General features: G+C 41.9%; 1 protein-coding gene across 1 annotated transcript; it reads right to left on the minus strand.

Annotated features, from left to right (window-relative positions):
* Positions 1-16027: 16027 nt before the first annotated feature.
* SERPINB3 (serpin family B member 3) lies at positions 16028-22348 on the minus strand (the record flags this gene model as incomplete). Its single annotated transcript, XM_084889082.1, has 7 exons — positions 16028-16432; positions 17991-18146; positions 18458-18600; positions 19722-19839; positions 20158-20286; positions 21543-21599; positions 22184-22348. The coding sequence occupies 7 exons, from the start codon at positions 22346-22348 to the stop codon at positions 16028-16030; spliced, it is 1173 nt and encodes a 390-aa protein (XP_084745208.1).
* Positions 22349-26966: the final 4618 nt, after the last annotated feature.

Here is a 26966-nt window from a genome sequence, read left to right on the forward strand (position 1 = left end):
CATGTCATAGTTCTCTTTTGTGTCTGGTTTCTTTTGCTGAGCACCGAGATAATCTATGTTGTTGGAATATCAGCAGTTCATTACTTCTTATTGACAAACAGTATTCCATTGTATGGGTAAATCCACATTTTACTTACTTATTTACCCACTGGGCACTTATGTTGCTTCCAGTGTTTAGCTACTATGCATAATGCTTAGGTGCACATTTGTGTGCATAAATCTTTGTGTGGACATATTCTTTCATGTGGGAAGCCGTGTTCCGTGGGGCCCGAGGGCAAGGATGGAGCATAGGGTAGAGACGCCTACCTGCTCTCCCCTAAGCCTTCAGGGTCAACTAGGGACAGGGCAGACCATAGCCCCATTGGTAGAGAGTGTGCGTGATGCACGACTTATCTGGATGTTCTCAGCTAGGCTGTTCTCAATGATATCTAACCAGATGCTTGCTCTATGTATCTTTTCCAAGAATGGCTTGAGGAGCTGTCGGGCGGCCTTGTCCTGGGAAAGGGGCACTTGGAGAAATGCCCAGAAAAGCCGCATAAATGTACACTTGCAACTAATAAAGTTACTGCAGTCTCATCATGGACTAGCAGTCCTCCTGAAGCCCCGCTTTCTCTTGTCTTTATTTCTCTTAAAACCTCCTAACCCTACCTCCAGGACCTGTGATGTCGGCTGGATCCAGTAACTGGCGCCTGTGAAAAGGGACCTGGAGACACTGGGACGAGTAGGAAGGTCGCAGTGGGTAAAAGTCGCGACGGAACAGTGAGTAACGGCAGATTGTTTTTTTTTTTTTTTTGTTTTTTTTTTGTTTTTTTTTTATTATTCAGGAGTAATAAAATGGGGCAAGTACAGAGCAGGGATCTTCTTATACAGGTCCTGCACAGCATGCTTGTGTCTCGCGGAGTGCGAGTAGAGAAGTCTCAGCTAGTAAAATTTATACAGTTTGTACATACAGTTTGTCCGTGGTTCCCTGAGGATGGGACAATTAGTGTTGAAGTATGGCTGAAAATTGGGCAGAAAATTAAGGATTTTTTTAGTGCTCATGGGTCAGAAAAGGTACCAATAGATGCTTTTACGTTGTGGACTTTGATTCGTGATTGTCTATATGTTGATTCTGAGCTAGTAAAATGGCAGAAGGCCACGAGGGAGAGCTTTCGAGCCTGGTCCCGGTCGCTTTCATCCCTAGAGTCCCCACCTTCTGCGCCGCCTCCACCAGTGCCTACTGCTCCACCTGATATTCCCTTACCTCCACCCGCTGTGGCGGCATCTGAGGCCAAGGCTGCGGAGCCTCCTAAGTGTGGGCAGCCTGAGGGGATAAAAGCGGAGGGGGGCACTCAAACTTATGAATTGTTGAAAGAGGTGCAGACGGCAGCAACTCAGACTTACGATCAGTTTCTTCAAGCCTTAGGCCAGGTCCCCAAAATATATCCTGAAGTGCCTAAAGCAGGGGCCATGGCCATGAAATCACAGTCTGGGGAAAGCGGCCTGGATCCGGGGGAGTGGGATGATTTAGAAGAGCAGGCTGCGAGGTCTCACCCGCAGGATGAGTATCCCCTTTTAGCAGCAGTCACCAAACAGGAAGCAGTGTGTTCGGAGCTGAAACAGATACAGCAGGACCTGAGTGGGATGGCTGACCTTATGCGCCAGCTGATGGGGGAAAAATATAAAGATACAGAGGACACTGCTTCCCGCACGGAGGAGGTAGCCCCTATTGCTACTCAGCCACCTCCCCTGCCGGAGCCGAATATGCCACCAAGGTTATCGTTCATCATAGCAACAGTTGGGGTAGATCCTCACTGGCGGACTATACCCTCTGGCGGGCTAGCTTCCCGCCTGGATGATGTGGTGTCACCTTTACAGCTGTCCTTGAGGGAGGCCCGTAGGGCTGGAGAGGTGTTAGAAGGTTTCCATGCATATCCTGTTGTGCAGAGAACAGACAACCAGGTATGGAGAGAACATGAGGCTGTGCCGTTTAAACAATTGAAGGAGCTAAAGACTGCATGTGCTCAATATGGGCCAACAGCCCCTTTCACTGAAGCTATTTTAGAAGCTGTTGCCTCTGCAACCTTGCCACCCCAGGATTGGAAATCAATTGCAAAGGCTTGCCTATCTGGGGGTGATTTCTTACTATGGAAATCTGAGTATGCTGAGGCCTGTAATCAATTTGCTGTTGACAATCGAGCTCATGGCATACAGGCAGATTTCAATCAGCTGGCTGGTATGGGACCACATATGCACCTGCACCAGCAGCTAGATTACTTGCCCATTGCCTATCAGCAGATTCGCATGGCTGCGACCACAGCATGGAGGAAGTTACCCAGAGCAGGTGCTAAAAAGGAGGAATTGTCTAAAATTCGTCAAGGGCCAGATGAGCCGTTTCAGGATTTTGTGTCTAGACTGATCCAGGCTGCTTCGCGTTTGGTCGAGGACCCGGAAGCAGGAACCTTGCTAGTGAGACAATTAGCTTTTGAGAGTGCAAATTCGGTTTGCCAAGCAGTCATGAGGCCCTGGCGACTTAAGGCAACGGTTGGTGACCTTGTTAAGCTGTGCGCTGATGTGGGAACTGGCTATGTGCAAGGTTTGTCTATGGCAGCTGCTATGCAGGGAAAAACAGTTCGGGACATGTTGTTTCAGCAGCAGAAACAGGGAAGGAAACGTGGTCCTCCAGGGAGCTGCTTTTCTTGTGGTGAAATGGGGCATTTTAATCGAAACTGCCCTAAGAAGAGTCTTGGCCAAACCACGGGTAAGGGCCCGGCGCCCAGCCTATGTCCTAGATGTAGGAAGGGGAGACATTGGGCGAATGAGTGTCGGTCTAAGACTGATGTGGAAGGGAAGCCTATCCAGCAGGGAAACTTCCAGAGGGGCCAGCCCCAGGCCCCGAGACAATGTTACGGGGCGCTCCAGGGGTTGAGCCAGGAACCCTCAGCCCTGTCCAATACCAACCTGTTTCATCCCTCCAACGGGCAACTGCACGGAGTGCAGGACTGGACCTCTGTTCCTCCACCCACGTCGTACTGACTCCCGAAATGGGGATGCAAGCAGTACCGACAGGAGTGTCTGTGGCCCGTTGCCATCTGGAACCGTAGGACTGATACTGGGTAGAAGTGGATATACCATGAAAGGGCTATCTGTTGCCCCCGGGGTTATTGATTCAGATTATACAGGAGAGATAAAGGTGATGACGAAAACTACCCAAGCCATTTTTGACATTCCTTTAGGGACTTGAATTGCCCAATTGTTATTACTGCCATATGTTCAGGGAGAGAATGAAGTTCAGAGCCGACGAGGAAGAGGTACCAGTGGGTTTGGATCTTCTGATGCTTATTGGATAAGGGAGGTAACAAAGGAGAGGCCAGAGCTAGAATTATGGATAGATGGGAAAAGATTTACTGGACTCCTGGATACTGGTGCGGACGTTTCAGAATCTCTGCTGATCATTGGCCCGCCGCATGGCCATTACAAGATACCACTACATTCCTGCAAGGGATAGGGCAGAGTCAATCACCCCAGCAAAGTAGCAGAATACTGACTTGGAAGGATAAGGAAGGGGTGTCGGGTACTTTCCAGCCTTATGTATTATAGTACCGTTTCTGCCTGTTAACCTGTGGAGGCGTGACATTATGGAAAAAATGGGTGTGTATCTTTGGAGTCCAAATGCTACTGTGACAAATCAGCTAATGAATCAAGGACTGCTTTCTAATCAAGGTCTTGGTAAAGAAGGGCAAGGTATAACCCAACCTATCCTCCCTAAGTGGAAGCCAGACAGAGCAGGTCTGGGACGTTTCTAGCAGAGGCTATTGATTCTCCTGCTATTCATGCTGATAAGATTCAATGGAAGTCTGATGACCCAGTATGGGTAGATCAATGGCCTCTGACTCAGGAGAAACTACAGGCAGCCCAGCAATTGGTGCAGGAGCAGTTACACTCTGGGCATATTGAGCCCTCCAATTCTCCCTGGAACTCACCTATATTTGTCATTAAGAAGAAGTCAGAGAAATGGAGACTGTTACAGGACCTAAGAAAAGCTAATGAAACCATGTTTATGATGGGGGCGCTACAGCCCGGATTGCCATCACCTATGGCCATACCAGCTCAAACTTTTAAAATAATTGTGGATTTGAAAGACTGCTTTTATACCATCCCTCTGCACCCAAAGGATTGCCAGAGATTTGCTTTTAGTGTACCATCTGTTAATTTGAAAGAGCCAATGACTAGATATCATTGGAAGGTGTTGCCTCAGGGCATGGCCAATAGTCCAACTTTATGCCAGAAGTTTGTCCAAATAGCTATAGCAAAGACTAGACAGAGCCATCCAGAGGTATATATCATCCATTATATGGACGATATCTTACTAGCTCATGAACAGCATGAAGAGTTGACAGCGGCCTATGGGCATATGCAGGAAGGATTAAGGCGGTATGGTCTGCAAGTGGCTAATGAAAAGGTGCAATTACAGCACCCATATGGATACTTGGGCTATACATTATACCCTAGACATTTCGCGCTGCAGCGAATCAGAATTAGAATGGCAGACTGTAGGACTTTGAATGATTTTCAAAAGTTGTTAGGGGACATCAATTGGATTCGTCCTACCTTAGGACTCACAACAGGAGAGCTAAAGCCACTATTTGACATACTCAAAGGTGATTCTAATCTCACTTCGCTAAGGCAGCTCACTAAGGAGGTTAGGCAGAGCTTACAAAAGGTTGAACAGGCCATTACTAACTCCCAGCTAACTTACTGTTCATACATTGAACCTTGGCAGCTTTTAATTTTGGCAACTGCCCTTACTCCAACAGGTGTTCTATATCAACACGGGGTGCTTCAGTGGTTACATGGAGCCGCCACCCCTTCTAAAGTTTTGGCACCGTATTATGAGCTTGTGGCCGAAAGGATACAGCAGGGAAGGAAATGTAGCATCTTACACCTTGGACAAGAACCAGCTGCTATTGCTATTCCTTATACAGCCAAACAACTTGACTGGTTGCTAAACATGACCAATTCTTTTCCTCTAGCCTTGGCTCATTACACGGGAAAAATATTGCACCACTACCCTCCTGATAAAATTATTCACTTTGCTTCTAGAGCAACGTTCATCTTTCCTTCAATTGTAAAAGCTCAACCCATTCCCCAGGCGTTGTTAGTTTTCACTGATGGGTCATCAAATGGGACTGCGGCAGTCACTACCTTTGATTGCCAGCGCTCTTGGAGTACTACTTATACCTCAGCTCAGCAGGTAGAATTGTTCGCCATCAAGCAGGCTTTGACACTACGTATATCCTCAACCTATCAATATCTACTCAGACAGCCAGTATGCTGTGTTAGCTCTAAACCTGATAGAGACAGTATCCCATATTGCCGCTGCCAATGAGACAATACAGCAATTGTTTGAGGAGATTCAAGAAGTTCTACACTCTCACAAGCAAGCTTGCTTTATAGGGCATATTCGGAGTCACTCTCAGCTAGCAGGACCTTTAGCGGAAGGTAATGAGCTTGCGGATGGCCAAACGCAGGGCTGTTTCCTAGCCATCACTGATCCAGTCCAGGCAGCAAAAGACTCTCATGCGTTGCATCATCAGTCAGAGCAAGGGCTTCGACAGCAATTCAAGATCTCACGCGAGGCCGCCAGGCAAATTATCCGTGACTGTCCTCAGTGTCCACAGCTGTTACCTGTACCTCATTTCGGTGTGAACCCCCGCGGTTTAAAGCCTAATCAGTTATGGCAGATGGATGTTATGCATGTTCCCTCCTTTGGGAAGCAGAAATATGTTCATGTAACTTTAGATACCTTCTCTCACTTTATCCTAGCATCACCTCAGACAGGTGAGAGAGCCAAGCATTGTATAGATCATTTATTATATTGTTTTTCCATTTTGGGTATTCCACAGCAGATTAAGACTGATAATGCACCTGCCTACTGCAGTAAAAAATTTCAGCAGTTCTGCACAACTTTTAGAATCTCCCTTAAACATGGCATTCCTTACAACCCACAGGGGCAAGGCATTGTGGAGCAAGCTCATCAAGAACTCAAAAATCAGCTTTTTAAAATTAAAAAGGGGGAGTATTATACCCACACCTCCAGGAATTTACTTAATCATATAATCTTTATTTTAAACTTTTTGCAAATGGACAAAGACGGCCGGACAGCGGCTCAGCGGTTTTGGGAGCCCACACCAAAACGCTTTCCAGATGTATACTGGAGAGATCCACTGACTAGGGAATTGCATGGGCCGGATCCAGTACTAATGTGGGGTCGAGGCTATGTTTGTGTTTTCCCTACAGGAGACGATAACCCGTGGTGGTCGCCAGAGCGGTGTGTTCGACATGCCTCGAAGCAAAATCGCGCGACTGCGAGCCCAGATGAACGGCCTGATGCGTCAGAAGAAGAGGCAGCGTGGGGGCCGGCGACAGAGAGTTTCCCTTCACCGTGACAAGCTGCCAGAGATCCGTGTGGTTGCTCAGTTGGTTTCCTTCCTATGGCTACTATCGAGATTGATGGCTGTGCATGCTGCTGTTTATTGGGTGTATGTACCCAACCCACCACTGCTGCATCCAGCAACCTGGGAGGATAAGAACATTCCTGTTTATGTTAATGACACCAAGGTCATGGGGCTTATGTCCTCCGGCCACATTTCCCCAGCCTGGGCAGAAGGGTACAATTATCAAGGAGTTACCAAAGGGACACCAGTGTGTTTTTCCTTTGAGGATAAAGAAGGCTGCACCATGGTCCAGAGGCTGTCTGATTTCGATACCAATCATTCTGCAGGTATCCACTGGAGTATGGATAGCTATTACATTGCTAGAAATGGCACCACGGCATGCCGTGGTCCTGGGACATACCCGCAGGGAGTCAAACCTTGTGGGCCTTTGGGGCCATCTAAAAATAACCTTGGGCTGATGTGGCGGACATGTCATGGGAATGAAACGGTCTGCCGCAGGTCCCTATGCGATTGGGCCGAGACGAACAGCAATCTTCGGCCAAAGAACTTGGTGACTGGACTTTGGACAATGGACAATGTTACTTACCAAAGAGATTTGTGGAAAATGGTGGCTGCCGTGGACTATATCACTGTCGGGAAGGAGAATGTGACGGTGCAGCCACAAAGGGGAGTCATTAGTGGCTCGGGGAGCAGCTGGAATGTGAGCGTGTCCGCTTGTGTACCTGAACCTTATGCCTTGTTACTGGGTAATTTTAGTATTAGCCTAGATTAGGGGTGTCGAACTCAATCAGAGAAGGGGCCAAAATCTAAAATCCAGCCTAAATCGCGGGCCGAATGGTTTACTGAACAGTCATAAACTGACAATGTCATAAACTGACAGCGGAGTGCAGTGATGACAGCGCGGTGCGGGCCACATTGCAAGGCCTGGCGGGCTGGATTTGGCCCGCGGGCCTTGTGTTTGACACATGTGGCCTAGATAATGAAACTGGAATAACCAGCATCGCCTGTAATAATTGCAGTCTAACCAATTGCATTAATGGCACTACCCCTTCCTTGTTAATCTTATATCAACCTGTATTTGTTCTCCTGCCAGTTAACACCACCCAAGAGTGGTACTCTGACACTTGCTGTGCTTCAGACAGTAGAAAAGGCCTTAGGCCGAATGAAAAGATTTGTAGGATTGTTAATAGCAGGTATCACTGCCTTAATCACTTTAATTGCTTCTGCCACTGCATCTGCCATATCGTTAACAACTTCCATTCAGACAGCAGACTATGTAAACAACCTGGCTTACAATGTAACGCAAGCACTACAAACCCAAGAGAACTGGGACAAGAAAATAGAGCAAAGGGTGAACGCTCTCTATGATGTTGTACAAATCCTAGGCGATGAGATTGTAAGCTTGGAGGTGAAAAGCTCTCTAAGATGCCACGCCGCATTCTCATGGATTTGCATAACCCCAAAAGAATATAATGATTCTAGGTTTCCATGGGAAAATGTCAAAAGGCATCTTCAGGGTATATGGCATGATGCAAACACCTCCCTTGATTTGAGAATGTTGCATGGAGAAATCCAAAATCTGCTGAACACACCAAAGCTTGATATTGATATGGCCAGAGAAGCCTCGGAGTTTGTATCCCGGCTACAGGACAACTTCCCAACTATAAGTGCTTTCCTTCAAGAAGTAATAGGCCTAATTGCAGTAGCAAGTTTCCTGGTACTTTTATGCATGTTGTTGCCTTTCTGTATAAGATTAATCTGTAAGCAAATGTACAAGTTAGCCACGGACATCCGCCTGCTTCAGCTGCATCAAGAGAAGGACAGCATCCCGCTTAAGTTGTAATAAATTAAAAAGGGGGAGCTGTGGGAAGCCGTGTTCCGTGGGGCCTGAGGGCAAGGATGGAGCATAGGGTAGGGACGCCTACCTGCTCTCCTACAGGGGATTGAGCGCAGGGTAGGAACGCCTACCTGCTCTCCCCTAAGCCTTTAGGGTCAACTAGGGACAGGGCAGACCATAGCCCCATTGGTAGAGAGTGTGCGTGATGCACGACTTATCTGGATGTTCTCAGCTAGGCTGTTCTCAATGATATCTAACCAGATGCTTGCTCTATGTATCTTTTCCAAGAATGTCTTGAGGAGCTGTCGGGCGGCCTTGTCCTGGGAAAGGGGCACTTGGAGAAATGCCCAGAAAAGCCGCATAAATGTACACTTGCAACTAATAAAGTTACTGCAGTCTCATCATGGACTAGCAGTCCTCCTGAAGCCCCGCTTTCTCTTGTCTTTATTTCTCTTAAAACCTCCTAACCCTACCTCCAGGACCTGTGATGCCGGCTGGATCCGGTACTTTCATTTTTCTTGGGTAGACACCTGTGAGTGAAAATGCTGAGACATATGGTATATACAATATATGTTTAAATTTATAAGAAACTGCCGAAACCGGTTTGGCTCAGTGGTAGAGTGTCGGTCTGCGGACTGAAGGGTCCCAGGTTCGATTCCGGTCAAGGGCATGTACATTGGTTGCAGGCACATCCCCAGTGGGGGGTGTGCAAGAGGTAGCTGGTCGATGTTTCTCTCTCATCGACGTTTCTAGCTCTCTATCCCTCTCTCCTCCTCTCTGAAAAAATCAATAAAATATATTAAAAAAATAAATTTATAAGAAACTGCCAAAATGTTTTTCAGAGTGGTTGTACCATTTTCTCTCTTATGAGCAATATTTGAGCATTCCAGTTGCTCTGAATCCTTACCAGTGGTTGGAGTGGTCAGCGTTTTTCATTATACCCATTCTAGTGGGTGTGATGGTGGCATCGCATTGTGGTTTTAATTTATGCATTTCTTTTATGGCTGATGATGTTGAGAATCTTTTCATGTGCATGTTGGCCATATGCATGCCTTCTTTTGTAAGATGACTATTCAATTTTTTCCCCATTTTTATTAAATTGTTTTCTTATTGTTGACTTGTAATTGCTTTTGATATATTATGGAAAAAAAACCTGTCAGCTATATGAATTTAATTTTGCTGTCATTGGTGGTGTCAATTGAGCAAATTAAAATTTTCATGGAGTCCAATTCGTTAATTTTTTTCACTTACGGTTTCTATTTTTCTGTCTTATTTAAGATATTTTTGTATATCTCAAGTTTGCTAAGACTTTCTTCTAGAGTTTTTATGGCATTAGCCTTTACATTTAGACCTCTGATTTACTTTCAAATATTGTGAAGTTAGGCTTGGGGCTCATTGTTTCTCATGTGGTCTTTCAGTTGTTCTAGCACCATTTGTTGAAAGAGATTGTCCTTACCTCAATGACTTAATCACTCTGGAAACTTTATGCCACATTCATATGTGTTTTTTTTTTTTTTTCTGATCCTCTGTTCTACTGATCTAAATGTTTATTATATGTCAATATCTCCCCATCCCTGAACACATTCCTTCCTGGGATTTGATTTGTCTAATAATATAACCACTTAGGCTTCCATATGACTACTATTAGCATGGTATGCTTTTTTTCTATCTTCCATTTTAATTTAGATGTGTCTTTATACTTAAAGTGAGTTTTAATTTTTAGATTAAATTGATTGGGGGTGACATTGGGTAATAAGATTATATAGATTACAAATGTACAATTTTATGATAGATCATCTGAATATTGCATTAAAAACAGACATTACATAGTGGCATGTTGTGATCATCCCATGGAGATAGAATGGAGTCCCCCTATTCCCAAACAAAAAATTGGTTGACATTGAGACTGATAATATCACACATGCACAAGAAAGTATGAAGAGAATGATTACTTATGTAATGAGGCTTTTTGGGGAGAGCACTGTGTGGTCCCTGGCATAGGAGACCCAGGAGGGCTTTTATTGTGATTAGGATTTGAGTTTGGGTGAGAGTTCCTGTGCCTGGTTAAGCTGTGATTGCTTGGTTTGCACCTCCTGCAGGTGCCAAGGGAGGGAGCTCAAGGGCTTTCTTGCCAGCTGTCCTAAAGAGGCTCTCTTGAACACCCTAGAACCTGTGTGGTGAAGACTGGCTACAAATTCCCTCTGTATCTGAGGCTCCCATGGGTTCTATACCCTAGTGCTACACAGACATAGCCTTCAGCATTTGTCTGGAGCCCTGTCTTCCTCCCATGTTCTGCCCTAGGCAAGTCAGTGCTGGTGTCTTGTCTCTTCTTGAAGATACTTGTCTTTCCTTAGATTTCAGACTGGCTGGTGGCCTTACAACTTTCTGATGGCCCTAAGAATTTGTGTATTACCCAGATTTTTATCTTTTATCCCGACCCCCCATCCAATCATGGTGGAGCAGCACTCTTTCCAGCTTTTTCCATCACAGCAGAAACTGGAAGACTGTGTGATTGTGGGTGATTCATGTCCTCTAGGCTCCTGAGTCAGGTCAGGCCCAGGAAGCTTCCTGCTGCTAACCCAGAGTGCCTGGCCCCATGCCAATTATTTCCGGATAAATTGTGCTATTTTCTGTATTGAGGGAGAGGCTCTTTCCTGTGAGAAATGTATTTCCGCTGATACTCCCTGAAATCTGCTGCTCCTGAGCCCTCTTACCAATGTCTTTGCTTTGCTCCCTACTTGCTCCAGGGCCTCCTGATCAACCTCAGCTGTTTTCACCATTTGCAGTTGTCAGGGAGGAACAAATCTTCCTCTACCCTCAAGGTTCTTATAGCTGGTTTAATAATCAAATAGACATGAGGCAGATTAGCAAATAACCAAATTTGATACATACATACCTATAGGATCCCTTTGTAGGCCAATCAGAGACCCCACATGCAGGAGAGGTTCAGAGACAGAAAGGGAGCATGAGTGTGTAAGACATCTTGAGCAAGAGTTGAGGTGGAGTGACTTGGGGGCTTTAAAGAGTCATTGTAGAATGATAAAAACAGATGTTTAGTAAGGAGAAAAATTGTCCTGTTCTACAGACAGGTCAAAGATGCTAACTCTGATAATCTCCCATTATGGGCAAGGCTCCTAATCCAAATTCTTCCAGGTAGTCAAGGGAGGGCAGAAGTTTCTCCTGAGCCTGCGGTTAATATCCTTAGCTCATAACAATCCACATATCACAGAAGAAAATTTTGGAGTGACTATCTCTGAACCTCCACACAGCTTTTATATGAATTATAAGACCAGGAATTATACCTACTTTCTAACTTAACTGAGAAAGAAATTTACAGAGACCTTATTCTTCTTCTCCTTCTCCTTCTCCTTCTCCTTCTCCTTCTCCTCTCCTTCTCCTTCTCCTTCTCCTTCTCCTTCTCCTTCTCCTTCTCCTTCTCCTTCTCCTTCTCCTTCTCCTTCTCCTTCTCCTTCTCCTTCTCCTTCTCCTTCTCCTTCTCCTTCTCCTTCTCCTTCTCCTTCTCCTTCTCCTTCTCCTTCTCCTCCTCCTCCTCCTCCTCCTCCTCCTCCTCCTCCTCCTCCTCCTTCTCCTTCTCCTTCTCCTTCTCCTTCTCCTTCTCCTTCTCCTTCTCCTTCTCCTTCTCCTTCTCCTTCTCCTTCTCCTTCTCCTTCTCCTTCTCCTTCTCCTTCTCCTTCTCCTCCTCCTCCTCCTCCTCCTCCTCCTCCTCCTCCTCCTCCTCCTCCTCCTCCTCCTCCTCCTTCTCCTCCTCCTCCTCCTCTCCTCCTCCTCCTCCTCCTCCTCCTCTTCCTCCTCCTCCTCCTCCTCCTCCTCCTCCTTGTCCTACTCTTTGTCTTCCTCCTCCTCCTCCTCCTCCTCTATTTCATCTTCTTGCTTATAGAGGAAGAAAAGAGGAAAGATACTGATATATAGAGCCATTTTCATGCTGGGAATCTCATTTTAATTTTTTCTTTTCCTTCATTGAACAAGCAGGTTTTTCATGTTCAACTTGATTTGTGAACTTAAGCAACAGGAAGGAGTTCCCAGGTATTAGTAGACATAATTTATGGTATGATTCCTTTTATGAATCAATACATTGACATCCTGAATTTGAAATATGTAGATTAGACACTTCTGGGTTTGTGACATTTTCTGCCTCTCCCAAACTATCCCACCAAATACAGTCTTCCTAGAGTGAGATTTGTTCACACTTCTAACTACTGTATCTATGTTTTCTGTTTGACCATTCACTGCAGTAATCTTTGGACACTTAGCATCTAGATCAATGTCTGAAAATTCAAGAGCTCAAAAAATCTGACTAGTTTAATGTTCCTGCACATTATAGGCAATGTTCTATCCACCAACTTATTGGAGGAGCAAGGAGTCAGCATCTAACAAGTTATCAATGAAGAATATGAAAGTGGAAATGTTTAATGCCCACATATCTGTTAGGCATGAACTTCAGTGTAGTTAGTATTGACTTGTTGATGGCAGTCAAGGGTGAGTGTGTCTGGGAATGAATACCCCCAGGCCTGTGCTATCAATGATCTTGGAGGATAACAGATGAGTGTCTGAGTGGCAATATGTAACATTAAGTTTATCAACCCATGCTGGGAAGGAAGCAAAATGAAGAGTGACAGGTATGACTCTAACCATTTTGGCTCAGAGGATAGAGCACCGGCTCTTGGACTGAAGGGTCCTGGGTTAGATTCTGTTCAAGGGCACATACCTCAGTTGTGGGCTCAATCCCCAGTGGGGCATGCAGGAGGCAGCTGTTCCATAATTCTCTCTCATCACTGATGCTTCTATCTCTCCCTTCCTCTCTGTAAAATCAATAAAATGTATATATATAAAAAAAGGGGACAAGTCTGGAGTCAGGAATCAATATTATCTATCCCAGCTCTGCCCTGACCTGTGATCCCAAGAATGGCAATTAATTTTGTTGCAATTATTTTTATTTTATTGCTTAAATATAGAGAATTGTAAAAAAGATCTCTACTAACACTTCTAACGTTACACTGGTGACTACTCCTTATGTGATAGTCCACTATATCTAATTTTAATGGAAAATAATCCAGACATACAGAGGGAATTAAGATCAACCACTTTAGCAACAAAAGCTAATTTTGTTCATGTCCATTTCTAAATCCTCCTCCTATGTGCCAGCTTCAGGGTCAGACAAAAAGAATATAAATCTGGGCTTTAGAAATAGTTTTATGGGGTATGGTAGTTAATTTCACCTTTCTGAGCTTCCATTTCTTCATTTTAAAAATTGATTTTATAAGAGTTCCTACTTTATTGAGCTGTTGTGAGGATAAATAGACTATGAGCTCATTAAAGAAACTGTAACAGGGTATGCACCCAGTTGATGTTGCCTGCCATTTTCCTTGCCATTACCATCACATCACCACTCTCACTGCCCTCTTCATTATCATTATCAACATCACCAGCAGCAATAATAGCATCCTTTAACTTCGCTTGGAAACCAAATCATGGCCATCCTGTCCTTAGCCACCATATTAAAATCTGAGGTCTTATTTCAGCAGTTCTAAAGTATTAGTGGATTACAGGTGAGAGAGGCATTTTTGTCAATGTTTGATTTATACTTCCATGTCAGTATTTGGAAGCCAGTGTTCCAGGAAGCTGTACACCAATGTGTCTATTAATCCCACAAAGCATACTCAAAAGTTCTGACTCACTAAGCTTACTCCAACTAATCCCTGTGATTTGACAATATTTAGTATCTGATCCTGTGTTTGTTATGTGTTCTGCATCTCCAGGCAAATTTTCTCTCATTGCCATACCCAAAACTTTTCACTGCAAGAGGTGTGGGCAGAATAACTGGTTCTAAAATTAACATCCTTTTCATGCCTTTCTCTGGGGGTCAGCATAAAGCCCCAGTACCTCTGAGCACTGGTCTAACTGCTGTATTTATGCAGATGTGTGTTTGGAGGGTGAAGTATTGAGATAGAAAGGATGACTTTCCTGGCAACACCATTTGTGCAATCCAGGACATGCTCTGGAGATCAAGAGTTCAATGCTGTGATGGGCTTCATCAGTCCTGGGATGCAGAGCTCCAGGTTCCTCTGCAGTATTGCTTTCAAGGTCATTGGCATGCAACCCCTGGAATAAACATGACTGCAGGGAGTTGAAATGCAGACATCTCTCTACTTGTCATGTGTAATTTATCTTGAATGAACTTCATTCGAGTCTGATCACTAACTTAGAGTATATTAAAAAAAAATACCAGCTTTTAAAAAATTATTGTTAGACATAAAATATAGGCTAAGAAATCCTTGTTAGAAAGGCAACAAATGCATTCTTAGTCTCCAATGAAACATGAATTTTCTTAGACAACATTTTGGAGTATGAGTGTTTTTTTTGTTTCCAACCATTAGGGTACATAATTATCAGGAACAGAGATTATACAGCCTTAGATGTTAATATTCTAAAAGGCTAGGGCCTGGCTCTGGGTTTCTATGCTCTGGGATGGCCCTACCCTCTGGGGAATGACACACACACAGCCACTTGGGAGGGCAGAACCTTGGTGAATTCTGGCTTCTGGGTCTACTACAAAATGTCTTCCTGAATTTCTGAGTTTGCCTCATTTGTGAGATCCTTAGATTTTATGGATTTCTAGTTTTAAGACTGTCCACTAGCTATTTTCTGAGTAATTTTAGGTGCTTACATGTGTTTATTACATTCATACTGTTACTGTATTTCCAGACATTGAATAAACTCTTGACCATCAACATGAGGGCATTTTGTTCCAAATGTTGGTCTGCTTGTATGCTGAATTTGGTCCCTCTATTCTGGTCATCAGGATGCTAGATTTGTTTATTTATTTTTGTCATATCTGAGAACCTGCTGCCTTAGCCAGCATGGAACACAGCAGGTGCAGAATAATTGTTAAATGACTTTATACTACACTACTCACAGTGAGGCAACCTTGGATTTTTATAATGTCCTTTACAATATAAATACAAATGAGTTCTTATAGAAGAAACATTAGGCTCCTGAGTGACTTAAAGGGATTGAGTCAATCCTTCATTCATTTGTCACATAGTTACTGACCCCTGTGTGCGCTCCAGGTGTACAACACAGATAATTCTGACAGAGCCCCATTCTGATGGAGCCGACAAGATTAAACATTGAGGGTTTTCCCCAAAAGGGGATAATCTCATTTCATAAGGGAAGAAGGTATGTATCCTTTCGTTTCAACATCGGCAGTTTGTGAGGCTTGGCTTTCATCCTTGACTAAGGAAAAGCAACAAGTAATATGAACAAATAACCATTTTATTGATAATGTATTTCATAAAATAAAAATGTAGACATGTAAGGAAAAAATAGCACATGATATAATTCTTAGTAGACAATGAACACAATTTAACATTGGATTGAAATGTTACAGCAGGTGTAAATAAATTTCAGTAAATGTAGGTGTAAGGCTAATACATTTGAATAATAGATATAATTTTTGAAGCAGCAGATGTGATATTTCACAGTTAGATGGTAGAGTGTTGAAATATCTTCTTACATTTCCTTGAACATTTTATCCCAAAGGTAGCATTATCTTGGGGAAATAATCTACATGTGTTTGTAGAAAGAGAGAGACAAACATGCTCTTTTGCCCATTACATTCTTAGTGATAACTATGAGATTGGAAAGGAAAGCTAAAGAGAACCCATTTCTTGCAATCAAAGTATTGGAACAACTCTGTCACCCTCCCTTTAATGCAGCAGCATGCTAATTGCATCTAAGGGGACGAGACTCTGCCAAAGAAGAGAATGCTGTTTGTCTTGTTGTGCTTGATGAGGAACAGGAAGGGGTGATCACAATGGAACATTTCATAAATTGGTGCTGATGTGACAGAAATTACTGCGCCGGTAGCAGCTGCAGCCTCTGTACCCTCCTCTGTCACCTCCACAAAGGACTTGTGTAGGACTTTCGATAGCACAAGACCCTGGCTCCCTGTCATGCCTGAGAAGTCAGCATCCTGGGGACTGAAGGTGTCCACCATCCCCAGGGCTGTCAGTGTGTCCTGGAGATCATAGCTTTCTTCCATTTTGAACTGAGGTAACTGCACATGCACTTGTCTCATGCTCATATTCCTTGAGCTCGTCCACTCTATTAATTTCTCTGCAGTGAGTTTGTCTTCAAGCTATAACAATGGGAAAAATAACAAATGACATGATTCTCAGTGGACATTGAAAACAATTGTACATTAAATTAAAATGTTCCAGCAAATATAAATACAGGAGATTCAGTTAATATATATTTTATAATATATAGTAATATATAAGTACATATTACATATAATATACCAAATCTTCTATATTAAATGTAAAACAATAGAACCATTAAATAAAATTATTTTATAAAAGATGAATTATATATCTCCATTCTTAACTGCCTGTCCACTGCATGTTTACATTTTAAATAGTTCTCTTCTAGTAAATGATTTTTGGACATAATTTTTTTATAATTTATAGCATCCAACTTATTTTTATACTTTTTTTGTTGCTTGACCTATTTGTAAACATTTCCATATAGCTATATATTTCCTTAATCAAGTTTTAATTGTTATATACTGCCATTAAATTGATAGTCAACGTATATATCTTTTCATAATTAATATTTTAAAAGTATTTACTGTTCGTCAGCCCCTAAGCTAAACTACTGTCAATTCAAAGCTGCGCCATAGTTCCTTGTTTTGAAATGTTCATTATTTTTAGCCAGTTTGGTCCAAAAGCTTTTGCCTTGCTTAGACTAATTAGCAGAGGATAAATTCCAGGATTGGGGCTCCTAATGTCATTTAGACTCATAAGGAGGACTGCTGTGTGGGAGGAAAGAAACAGTAAAGGCTATCCCATATCCCACCAGGCTACTTTCCTGGGGGCTTCCCCTGCCAGTGTTGCCACAGTATATATTTTTATTGTGGTAAGCTCACTGCAACTCCAGCAGCATCCTTGACTATTATATACAGGAATTGCAGGTGCCATTTTTGGAATGTCCTCAATATGTCAGGTATTGTTACTGATATTTTTTACACATTATCTTTAATTATTATAACAATACTAAGAAGAAATTTTCTCTTTTTTTTCTCTCTCACAGGAATGAGAGTCCAAATGACTTAGAGCTCTTAGGGATAGACTACTTCTAAACTGAAAAGTAAAAAATAAAAATAAATCTATTTGTCTACTGTCCACAAACCCACTGTGAGTCAGTATGCAAAACGGTGCTGCAATTTGCTTGTTTGTGTTTATAGGTGAACCTGCATATTTTTTCCATGTATCACCTACATCAAAGTCTTAGTTTTTTTGGTCTTCAAGTGAATAAACTGGAATATATCTGAGGTTCTTATGGTTGCAAAATAGTCCATGTGTGTGCCAAGGTATAAGTATTTTTCCTGAACTGACATTCATGGTTTTATCAGAATGTTAATGGGACCTGTGATCCTAAAAACTTCTATATATTTTTCCATATCACTCACACATGATACTTAAGATATTATTTATTTTTTGGAACAAGGCAGAATGCTAGGTTCTCCTTAAAACCTCTCCTTCAGGCTGTATGCAGAGAAGAGACAAAGTATCTATTCTTGAACCCCTTCAGACATCACCCATGGGCTGTGAGCACTGCTTCCATAAATAGCCCACACAAGAGTTGTACTACAAGGAAAATGGACAATAGAAAGAATTGGAGATACAAGGTTTTACCTGCTGAAGACCATCAATTTCATTTGGCAGCAACAACACCATGCTCAGATCTTTGCCTTTGTATGGTATTTCAAGCATCTTGGCTTGCATATCCTCCAGTGATGTGAACTTGAACTTATCTCTTTGTTCCATCATTTGCACAAAATTGCTTGTATCCTGCAGTAAATTAGTGTGGCAAACAAATGCCAACGGAGGCATAAATTAAAAAAAAATAATAAAGAATAATATTATTGAGTAGCAAGCACATTCTCTTTCTAAGAGATAATCTGGGACATTTATGAATTAGAGAGAAGAGTTTCTTTAAGGGTTCCTAACTAAATAAATTAAAAAATAAAACTAAAACAAGAAAGTGCAGCTGTGAGAAATTCTATTCTTTACATGCAGTTGTACATTAATCAAATATGTGTTGAAATGGAACATTCTATGTCTAGCTACATTGCATTATATAAGAATATAATAGACAATACCTTATTCAGCCAAAATTCCTTCTGCTTAGTTCTTTTTGGATCAAATCTTTCATTCCACTGCCCCTTGAAATAGATAGCATTCACCAGAACCAGAATGGTGGTGCTGTCAAGAGAGCCTTCGGGAAAGAGATTCTTGATTTTTTCTGTAAAAAAAAGAAAAACAAAGGTCTATCATGAAAGGTACAAGTGGTTTGTCTGGAAGATGCTTTGAAAATTAAAGTGATCATTAATTATTCGTACAAGTCACAACTTTAGTGATTCCATGACCAAATAGTTGACAAGGTGCAACCTTTCTCATAGCACCAGCCTGATGGAGTTACCCCCATGGAAAAGTCACCTCTTATAATTAGGAAGGTGCCTAGGTTCTCCTAGGGTGACTTTAGTCATCTCACACTGAATACTGATGAAATGATTTTATTTAATCTTTCAACAAATGCATTTCCTCCCTTTGTGCCTCCCTCCCTCCTGACTTTCTCTCCTCCTTCCCTCCCTCTGTTCTTTCCTCCACCTTTCTTTTCCTTTCCTTCCCTTTCCTTCCTTCCTTCCTTCCTTCCTTCCTTCCTTCCTTCCTTCCTTCCTTCCTTCCTTCTTTTATTGTTTTCTTTTCTTTCAAATTTAGGCTCATGACTCAGGGAAATAGGGCCTGATGTTCTGTAGAGCCAATGTCACGAGCTCTATAATCTGAAGCACAAGCTCTATGTCATCAGCTGACATTCCCTGGGGTGTCCTCCTCTTCATTCCACACTTTGAGTTGCTGTTGGTTTAGTCTGGACTGCAGTGAGGAGGGAGAAGATGGCTCATAGGATGGAGACTTTGTTGAACTTTGTACTGTGGTGAAGGAAGAAGCTGTGGGGATGACCAAGTGGGGCAGGCAGGTGTCAAGACGGGGGATTTACAGGAAAGTTGTTTCCCAGTTAACCAAGGTTAAGGGATCCCTTTCTCATCTTTTCTCTTAGGGATCGCAATCCAGAAGTTAAGGTTCTGATTTAAAGTAAAAGATGTGAACCCAAGATGGGGTCTGAGCAGAGAGTTGGGTCCACAAAGATGACATCAGTCTCCAGCTGCGTTTTCATGATTCCTCTTGGGCTCCCCTTGTTTCTGTCCACATTTACTTGGACCATGCCACCATCTGCAGTGCCCTCCCCCAGACTCTCTTTTGACTCTTCTCACTGCCTTATCCTGGTTTCTCATACAGTATTAGCACAGGTTCATGCACAGTGGGGACTCAGGGTGATTTTTCATGGGTGACCCTCTCATACTGTACCATTCGTTTGGCTTTCCACCCAGGAATTAATCATCTTTCGGTTTTCTTCTGCAGCATTTACAAAATCAGCAGATTCCACACTGGCTAGGTAGAATTTCTTAACATTATCCAGGTATTCCTTTGATATGGGACGGAAGAAAGGAGGAATTAGGAGTGATTTATCAGTAACTATGCATTCCCAAGTTAAATTGTGTTTTATCATGACCAACTATAGTACATCAGCTCACCCCTAAACCCACACTTTACTGGTGGTTTGTCAGGCTCAGAGACACTCCAGTGGACAGAACTGTGGTGAGGAATCCTGACTGACATACCATGAATAAATGACCCCCAGGTGGGTCAGCCAATCTCTTGTGACTCACTTTTCCCAATTTGATCACTGAGGATAGAGGGCCCAGGAGGCAGGAGACAGGTGTGGCAGACCTGTGAAACTCACCTGAAGAAACTGAAACTTCTTTTCTCCATAGAGCCGGTTGGCAAGGCTTAGCTCATAGGCATCAGTGGGTTTATTTAGCTCAGTCAGAAGCTTTTGAAATTGCTCGTGCACGTTTCCCGCCTTTTCAACCTTCAAACATCAAAAGTGAGCTCGCTGAATTCTCTGTCATGTAAATACTAAACCATGTACTTAAGTCTGTAACATTTGGCAACTCCATAGATGACTTTTGTTGTTATTCTCTAATATTTGGTGTATTTTTACCTCAAATATTCTTCATAATCCTTCCATTGAATCTAGCAGAAATTTTTTTCTTTCTGCTTTAACATACTCCAGTTTTTTCTCCTGTGAACTACAGGGGCAGCACCATTTCACTATTGGGCTGTCTTTTGATTGGTTCAGTGGTTAAGCTTAGCTCTCTAGCTAAACTTAAGCTCCTTAAGGACTAGACTGTATGTCATTTCTAACAGCCACCAATGGCATGAGTATGTTGAACTTGTATGTTTTAATATTCTGTGACACAAAGCCCTGTTATACTCCTCGGCAGTATTATTCCTAAGACCCATGGGCTGTGATTTATGCTTTTTACTCATAATGATCATACTTGAAGAGTGGGAACAGTGTGTGCCTGGTACATTCCTCAGGGCTTTACATCTGTGTCTCTAAGTCTTTAGTTTAATTTAAATGAAAACAAGAGGCTCAGAGAGTTAAACAACTCCCCTAAGTAGACAATGTCACAGAGCCAATTTTTGAAACTAGGCTTGCCTGAATCAGAGCCTTCCACTTGCTAGCTCAGAGTTTTGGACTTTTAAGGCTATAAATCCTATATCTCATACAATCATTTCCCATAATATACTTAGATGTATGCTTATTTTTTGTAATCCATTTGTGAGTTAATTAAAGTTATATGATTTAGCAATGTTATTATGATTACTAGAATTATTATTATCCTAACAGTAATAACACATTATTTTTATCAAGGTTCCAGTAATCCAGGCACTATTTCAATGTTTTGAATATATAATCATGAATAGAGGCAGATCTTTTATTGCCCTAGTTTATAAGGATTAGGTCATTGTAGCTCAGAGCAGTTGTATTTTGCCCACAGTTACAATGTGTGAATAGAAGAGCAGAAATTTGAAGCTGGTTTTTGGTTCTAGTACCCATGCTCTTACTCACAATGCTGATCTCCTCTCAGGAAAACAAAAATATGAACTAAATAAGTATGTAATATGAAATAAAAAACAACACTGTTTGTCTAGTCTATTTTGCCTAAGATTTCTCCTAAAAATGGACTTTTCACAGTTTATGTGAAATTCTCAGTTCACAAGGACCCTCTTGGATTTTTGATGCTCCTTCTAGTCCCAAGTGCTTGCTGTGTGACTCACCTGGGCTGTTGTGGCTCCTCCTTTTGTGTTCTCTATGAGCTCATTAAAGTGAAGAGCCTAGAAGGGACAGGAAGTGGAACAAGAAAACTTTACTCAAAAGATCTGTCTACAGCAGAGGACATTAAAAAACAAAAACAAAAACAAAACACAAAAAGAATGGAAGGACAAAAGTAAACCTAACACCCCCCCCCCAAACAAAACAAAATAAAGCAAAAAAAACAAAACAAAAAACAAACAAAAAAACCCCCCAAAAATCCAAACCAAAGCAAAACAAAGAAAAAAGAACACTTTAGTAAGAGTTTGCTCCTTAAGAAAACACAGCCAAGCTGGGTTGTATAATAAAAGAAACCAATTCTTATTCATTCATTGCTGAGGACACATGTGATAATGTTTCCCATGGATTTAAGTCAATGCATCACTTCTACCAATAATTCTCCATTTAAGCCTCTGGTTGGTGGGCAATGTTAGGGGTTCATTCCAGCTCCTAGAGGAAGTGTAGGCATAAGGAAGCAGTTTGGCCAGTCATGTGGATACTTGCTTCTCCTGTGCTACCTACCGGGACAGCCAGCTGTGATCATCTGCATACACACCAACGAAGGGATCAGCCCAAACTAGTCAAAGTAAAGAAAGCTGACACCTACCTTCTGGATTTCTGATGCAGTGTGTTTTTGGGCCCCTAAGTAAGTCATGGCTAAGGCTGATGTGATACTAAGTGGGGAATAGAAGATATTTTCCTTTGATGATTTCCTGAACAATTGAAACAGATCATATGCAAAGCGGGCATTTGCTTCACTGAGTGAATTCATGGTGTCGTTGGTATGATCTGGAACTCCTGGAAAAGCAGCAGATTCATTATATAATGACTTTAACAAACAGAAGGTTACTGTATAATCAATTTTTCTTAAAATAACAACTTGTATTTGGGTTTTAGGATTCTGGCAACTCAAGTGTTTCTTGTTTTTTTGTTTTTTTTTTTGTTTTGTTTTGTTTTTTTACTTTTCAAGCCTTCTATAAGTACATGTATTAATTTCATAATTAGAAGACAAGTACAATTATTATTTTAAGAGTTTTATGAGAAAGTAAGAGGACATCTTTATCTTTCCTTTGCAACTGGCTGGACTAGGTCTGTGTAGAAAAAACTTTATGATAGATGCCAAGACCATGGTCCATGTGGATAACATCCAGCCAGCTCTCCTGAGGCATCTCTGCCTTTTCCTTCAAGGCTATGTAGTTGCCTCTCTCCACAAGTGCTCCTAAGAGAGTTGTTCTTTACTGGGAAATAAATTTGATAAAGGAAAAATCAAGATGAAGTAGTATTTGAATTTTGCCCTGACAGAATAAGTAAAATCCCCTCATACAGAAAACAATGCATGCATGTTAGAAAACACATAATTGCTATTATTACCCAAAGGATTCATGTTGTTAAGTGGGAGCAGATGCATCACTTACCTGTGTTCCTGGAGGAAGCAGGTGGTCAGGGAGCCTGTGAGTCTATGTGTGGTGAATGGTGAGATCCTAAATATATACCTCTCCTGCCCCGCCTTCCTATAGTTGCAACTTCAAGTAATTCAACATTTGATTTCTCAACCCTTATCCCCAGAGGGCATAAAATATTTATTGGTAAAGACAGGAAAGTTGCCATATTCCTCTACCTTTTCCCCCTTTACCGCAGTTGTAGCCATCATTGGGCCATAGGTCATGCATGCAGTTGCCTTACTAATATCAATGAGAATAAAGTAAAAATCCAAGATACCTCACATTCCTCCAGATACAACCACCCATAACTAACACTTAAAAAGTATTTCTACTCTTGACAGTGAATTGTCTTTACAGTCCACTTCAAACACCAAGCAACCAAAAACTTACATTTGCAAATTGAAGTTGTGAAAGGGCTTGTGCATCCTACCACTTCCCTTAATGCTTATACCTCATAAACAGGAAAACAGCTTGACTTCTGACCAGGTGTTGAACAATATGGGGAGGACAGGAATCATCAACAATTGATACAAATGACCATTTGCATGGCAGTATTTTGCATGGCAGCATTCTAACTATGAAATAAAACAAATCCTTTGAGCAGCCAGGATCATGACACTTCTCTGTCACTCTGCCCTTTAGTATGCCAGCTTCAGATCATGAGCTGGAGAATAGAATTAATGGCCTGTAAGAAAAACTGAGAAAATGGGGTTCATTGAATGCCATGGTTAATTTTGGTAAAATCGGAGCCTTAGTCTCTTAGTGGGCATGGTGTTCCTTGAGGCAGAATAGTATTAAAACGTGTTGATGTTTATGAGCTGGGATATATATTTGCTCACTTATGACTTTAATAACCTATTGAGGCAGATCTCTTTGTTATACCTACTTCACAGAAGACAGAACTGAAACATGGAGCAGTTGAACAGAAAACCCAGGTTTTTATAGGTGATGACCTGCACAGGTGAGATATCCAGACAGATAACCTGGTTCAGGAACTGTACGTGTATCCACTATCCACACTATAGTAGGCAGACTCTGGGTTAAAACAAGGCATTTCCTTGTCTTTCAATGAAGAGAACTCTTTTCTTCAGCACTCACAATAAAGAAATAACTTCACACAGAATCCAAAGGGGCAGACAAGGGTCAAATACTAAGCCCCTGAACTTTCATATGGGCTTGATAGTCACCAGGAGAGGAGGCAGGGCTTTCAGTCACCTTTTTAGGTCTCCATCTAGAGGTAACCATGAACAATGTGTGGGGACTGGAATGGGGTGACCTCCTCTGAGCTCAGAGAGAGAATCAAATCATGCCTAAGACTCCCATCCCTCAAACAACTCTGTCCAGCTGGGGTTCAGTAGAAATGAATGACCTGGAGAGAGAAGGAAACTGAAAACAAGGTGCTTTTCCCCAGAGTACACTGTACCTGAGGCATGGCAGTGGCCAGAGAGAGAGCTGGCATTCCAGGCTTCTAGCTCCTATCCCACAGGGGTAGGGATATTTGTCCTATGGACCAACTTTTTAATTGAGATATAATTCATGTACAATATGGTTTATCTTTAAAATATGTACAAGTCACTGTTTTTTTAGTATGTTCACAAGGTTGTACAACCACCACCATAATGTAATTCCAGAATGATTTTATCACTTTTCAAAGAAATCCCATACACAGTTCTCTTTTCTTCCTAAATCTGAGTGGGGTGAGAGGGAGTTGTAGATAGAAAAGTTTTTTTTTTTTTAAATAAATCTTTATTGTTCAGATTATTACAAATGTTCCTCTTTTTTTTTCTCCCTCCTCCATTGCTCCTCTCCACCAGGTTCCCACCCCACCTTCTGCCCTTTCCCCACCCCCCCATTGTCCTCATCCATAGGTGCACAGTTTTTGTTCAGTCTCTTCCTGCACCCACCACTCCCCTTTTCTCTGAGAATTTTCAGTCCACTCCCCTTCCATACCTCTGATTCTATTATATTCATGAAGTTTTGATAAACTAAGGCATAAGTCCAATTCTATATAGTAAAAGGCTGACATGCAAATTGTCGCCTCCACTGGGAGTTCAAACAGGAGTTTAACCAGGAGTTTGGCCAAGGGGCAGGACCAGTCGGCCAACTACCTGAAGCCCCTCCCCACAGCTGGCCTGGCCCAATCTGCCCCAATTGTGGTAGGTCAGCAGATCCCACCTATTCATGAATTTGTGCACTGGGTCTCTAGTAATAGAAGAAAACAACTAGAAATAAGACTCAGGATGAAAAAAAAAATTACAAACATAAGAAATAAGAGTTCTCAATCATGCTGAGTGAAATAAGCCAGTTAATGAAAGAGAAATACCACATGGCCTCACTCATTTATGGATATTAAAGAACATTATAAACTGACAAACCAAAAGTAAGATATAAAGACAGTAAAGCAATAAGCAGACTGTAAAATTACATCGGGGAGAGTAGGGAGATCTGGGGGAGATAAGAGATCAACCGAAGGACTTGTATACATGCATATAAGTACAACCAATGGACACAAAACTCTGGGGAGGGGGGGGTACGCATGGGAGGGGGGGCAATGTTAAAATATGTACACAGATAATAATTTAATAAAAATAAAAAAAATAAAAAAGAAATAAGAGTTCTCAGCCAAGGTTGTATCATAGACCATTGTCATCAGATAGAGCAGAAATATCTTGGAGCAGGAGAAGGATGGTTTTATTTGGGCTCAAAAAGAAATTGACCTGACTCCCAAAGGACAGAAACAAGTAGCTCAGCCTGGATATGGAAGAAGAAATAGTGTGATGAGGTAGGATGAATTGGCCTTCCAGGGAACTTGTGAGGCTGAATTCTGAGACGAAGCCACCACGATCCCTCACACAGAAGTTGGGTTTGAGGAAAAGGCAGTAATTGATAAGAACCATCAGTTTGCTTAAATATGGAGTTTGGGTTAACTCAAATAAGCAGACATTTCATTCTCTTTCCTCCCACCCCACTAATAGACAAGATTATGAATGACACCTGTGTCACTGAAGACTCAGCAATTCTCAGAAGTTTTGTGTATGAATACTTGTCAACTTATGTCTCTGGGTATTTTCTGAATGTATACTGACACCATTGATTCCAGGAATCCAGGAATCCAAAGAAATTCAAGAGGAAATTAAGTTTCAGGAACCATCCTCCTATTGCTAGTGTCTTTACAGGTTGGTTAAGAAATATTTCCTAGTTTATCCTGAACCTCACTTCCCTGTGAAGGGCATGATGATTTGACAGCATTGTTAAGTTGCAAATTATAGGGGACATTCTCTTTCATTTTTTTTAAACCAAGAATGTTGTTGTACCTGTTTACAGGACAACTGGTTAGGGGAGAAGATTCTTCAAGCTTAGAATAATAAAAAGCCTGGTTAGAACAGTGCCAGAGCAGGGGCTTATTGGCAAGGGAGGTTTGCAAGGTTGCATAACTTTTGGGAAGCCAAGTTTCTGAGTCCATTCAGTCATCATATACTTCCCATCTTATTACCTCTAAACCAGTTTATATTTTCCTGCCCTTAATTTGCATCTCCCAGACTTGCAGAAGAAGTTATCACTTCCTTGAGTCTTCAGGTGGCCCAAGTCTAATAATAGCTACTCCCACACATACTATTTATGATCCGTTATTACAAGAGGAACTTGTATTTTTGAAATCGTCCCAGTGATGTCTTCTTTACGCTGTGAGGGTTACTTGAGAAAACTTGGTAACTAATTGTACTCTATGTAAAAAAAAAATGTTCTTAAAGTTTAGGGCATTAAATTGAATACTTGGTCAATACCCATTTTGATTTATAATATTCTTATGATACTTATCTTTTAAAAAGTATTAAAACAATTTCTGAAATACTAGATTCCTGCCATAGTAGTTAAGATAGTTCAGAAACAGAGATAGGAAAGTGTGAGTAGGGACTCTGTCTCCACTCTCAAATAGGACTGCTGTCATAA

This window comes from Pipistrellus hanaki (assembly GCF_964339955.1).
Source record: "Pipistrellus hanaki genome assembly, chromosome: 6".
Lineage (NCBI taxonomy): Eukaryota > Metazoa > Chordata > Mammalia > Chiroptera > Vespertilionidae > Pipistrellus > Pipistrellus hanaki.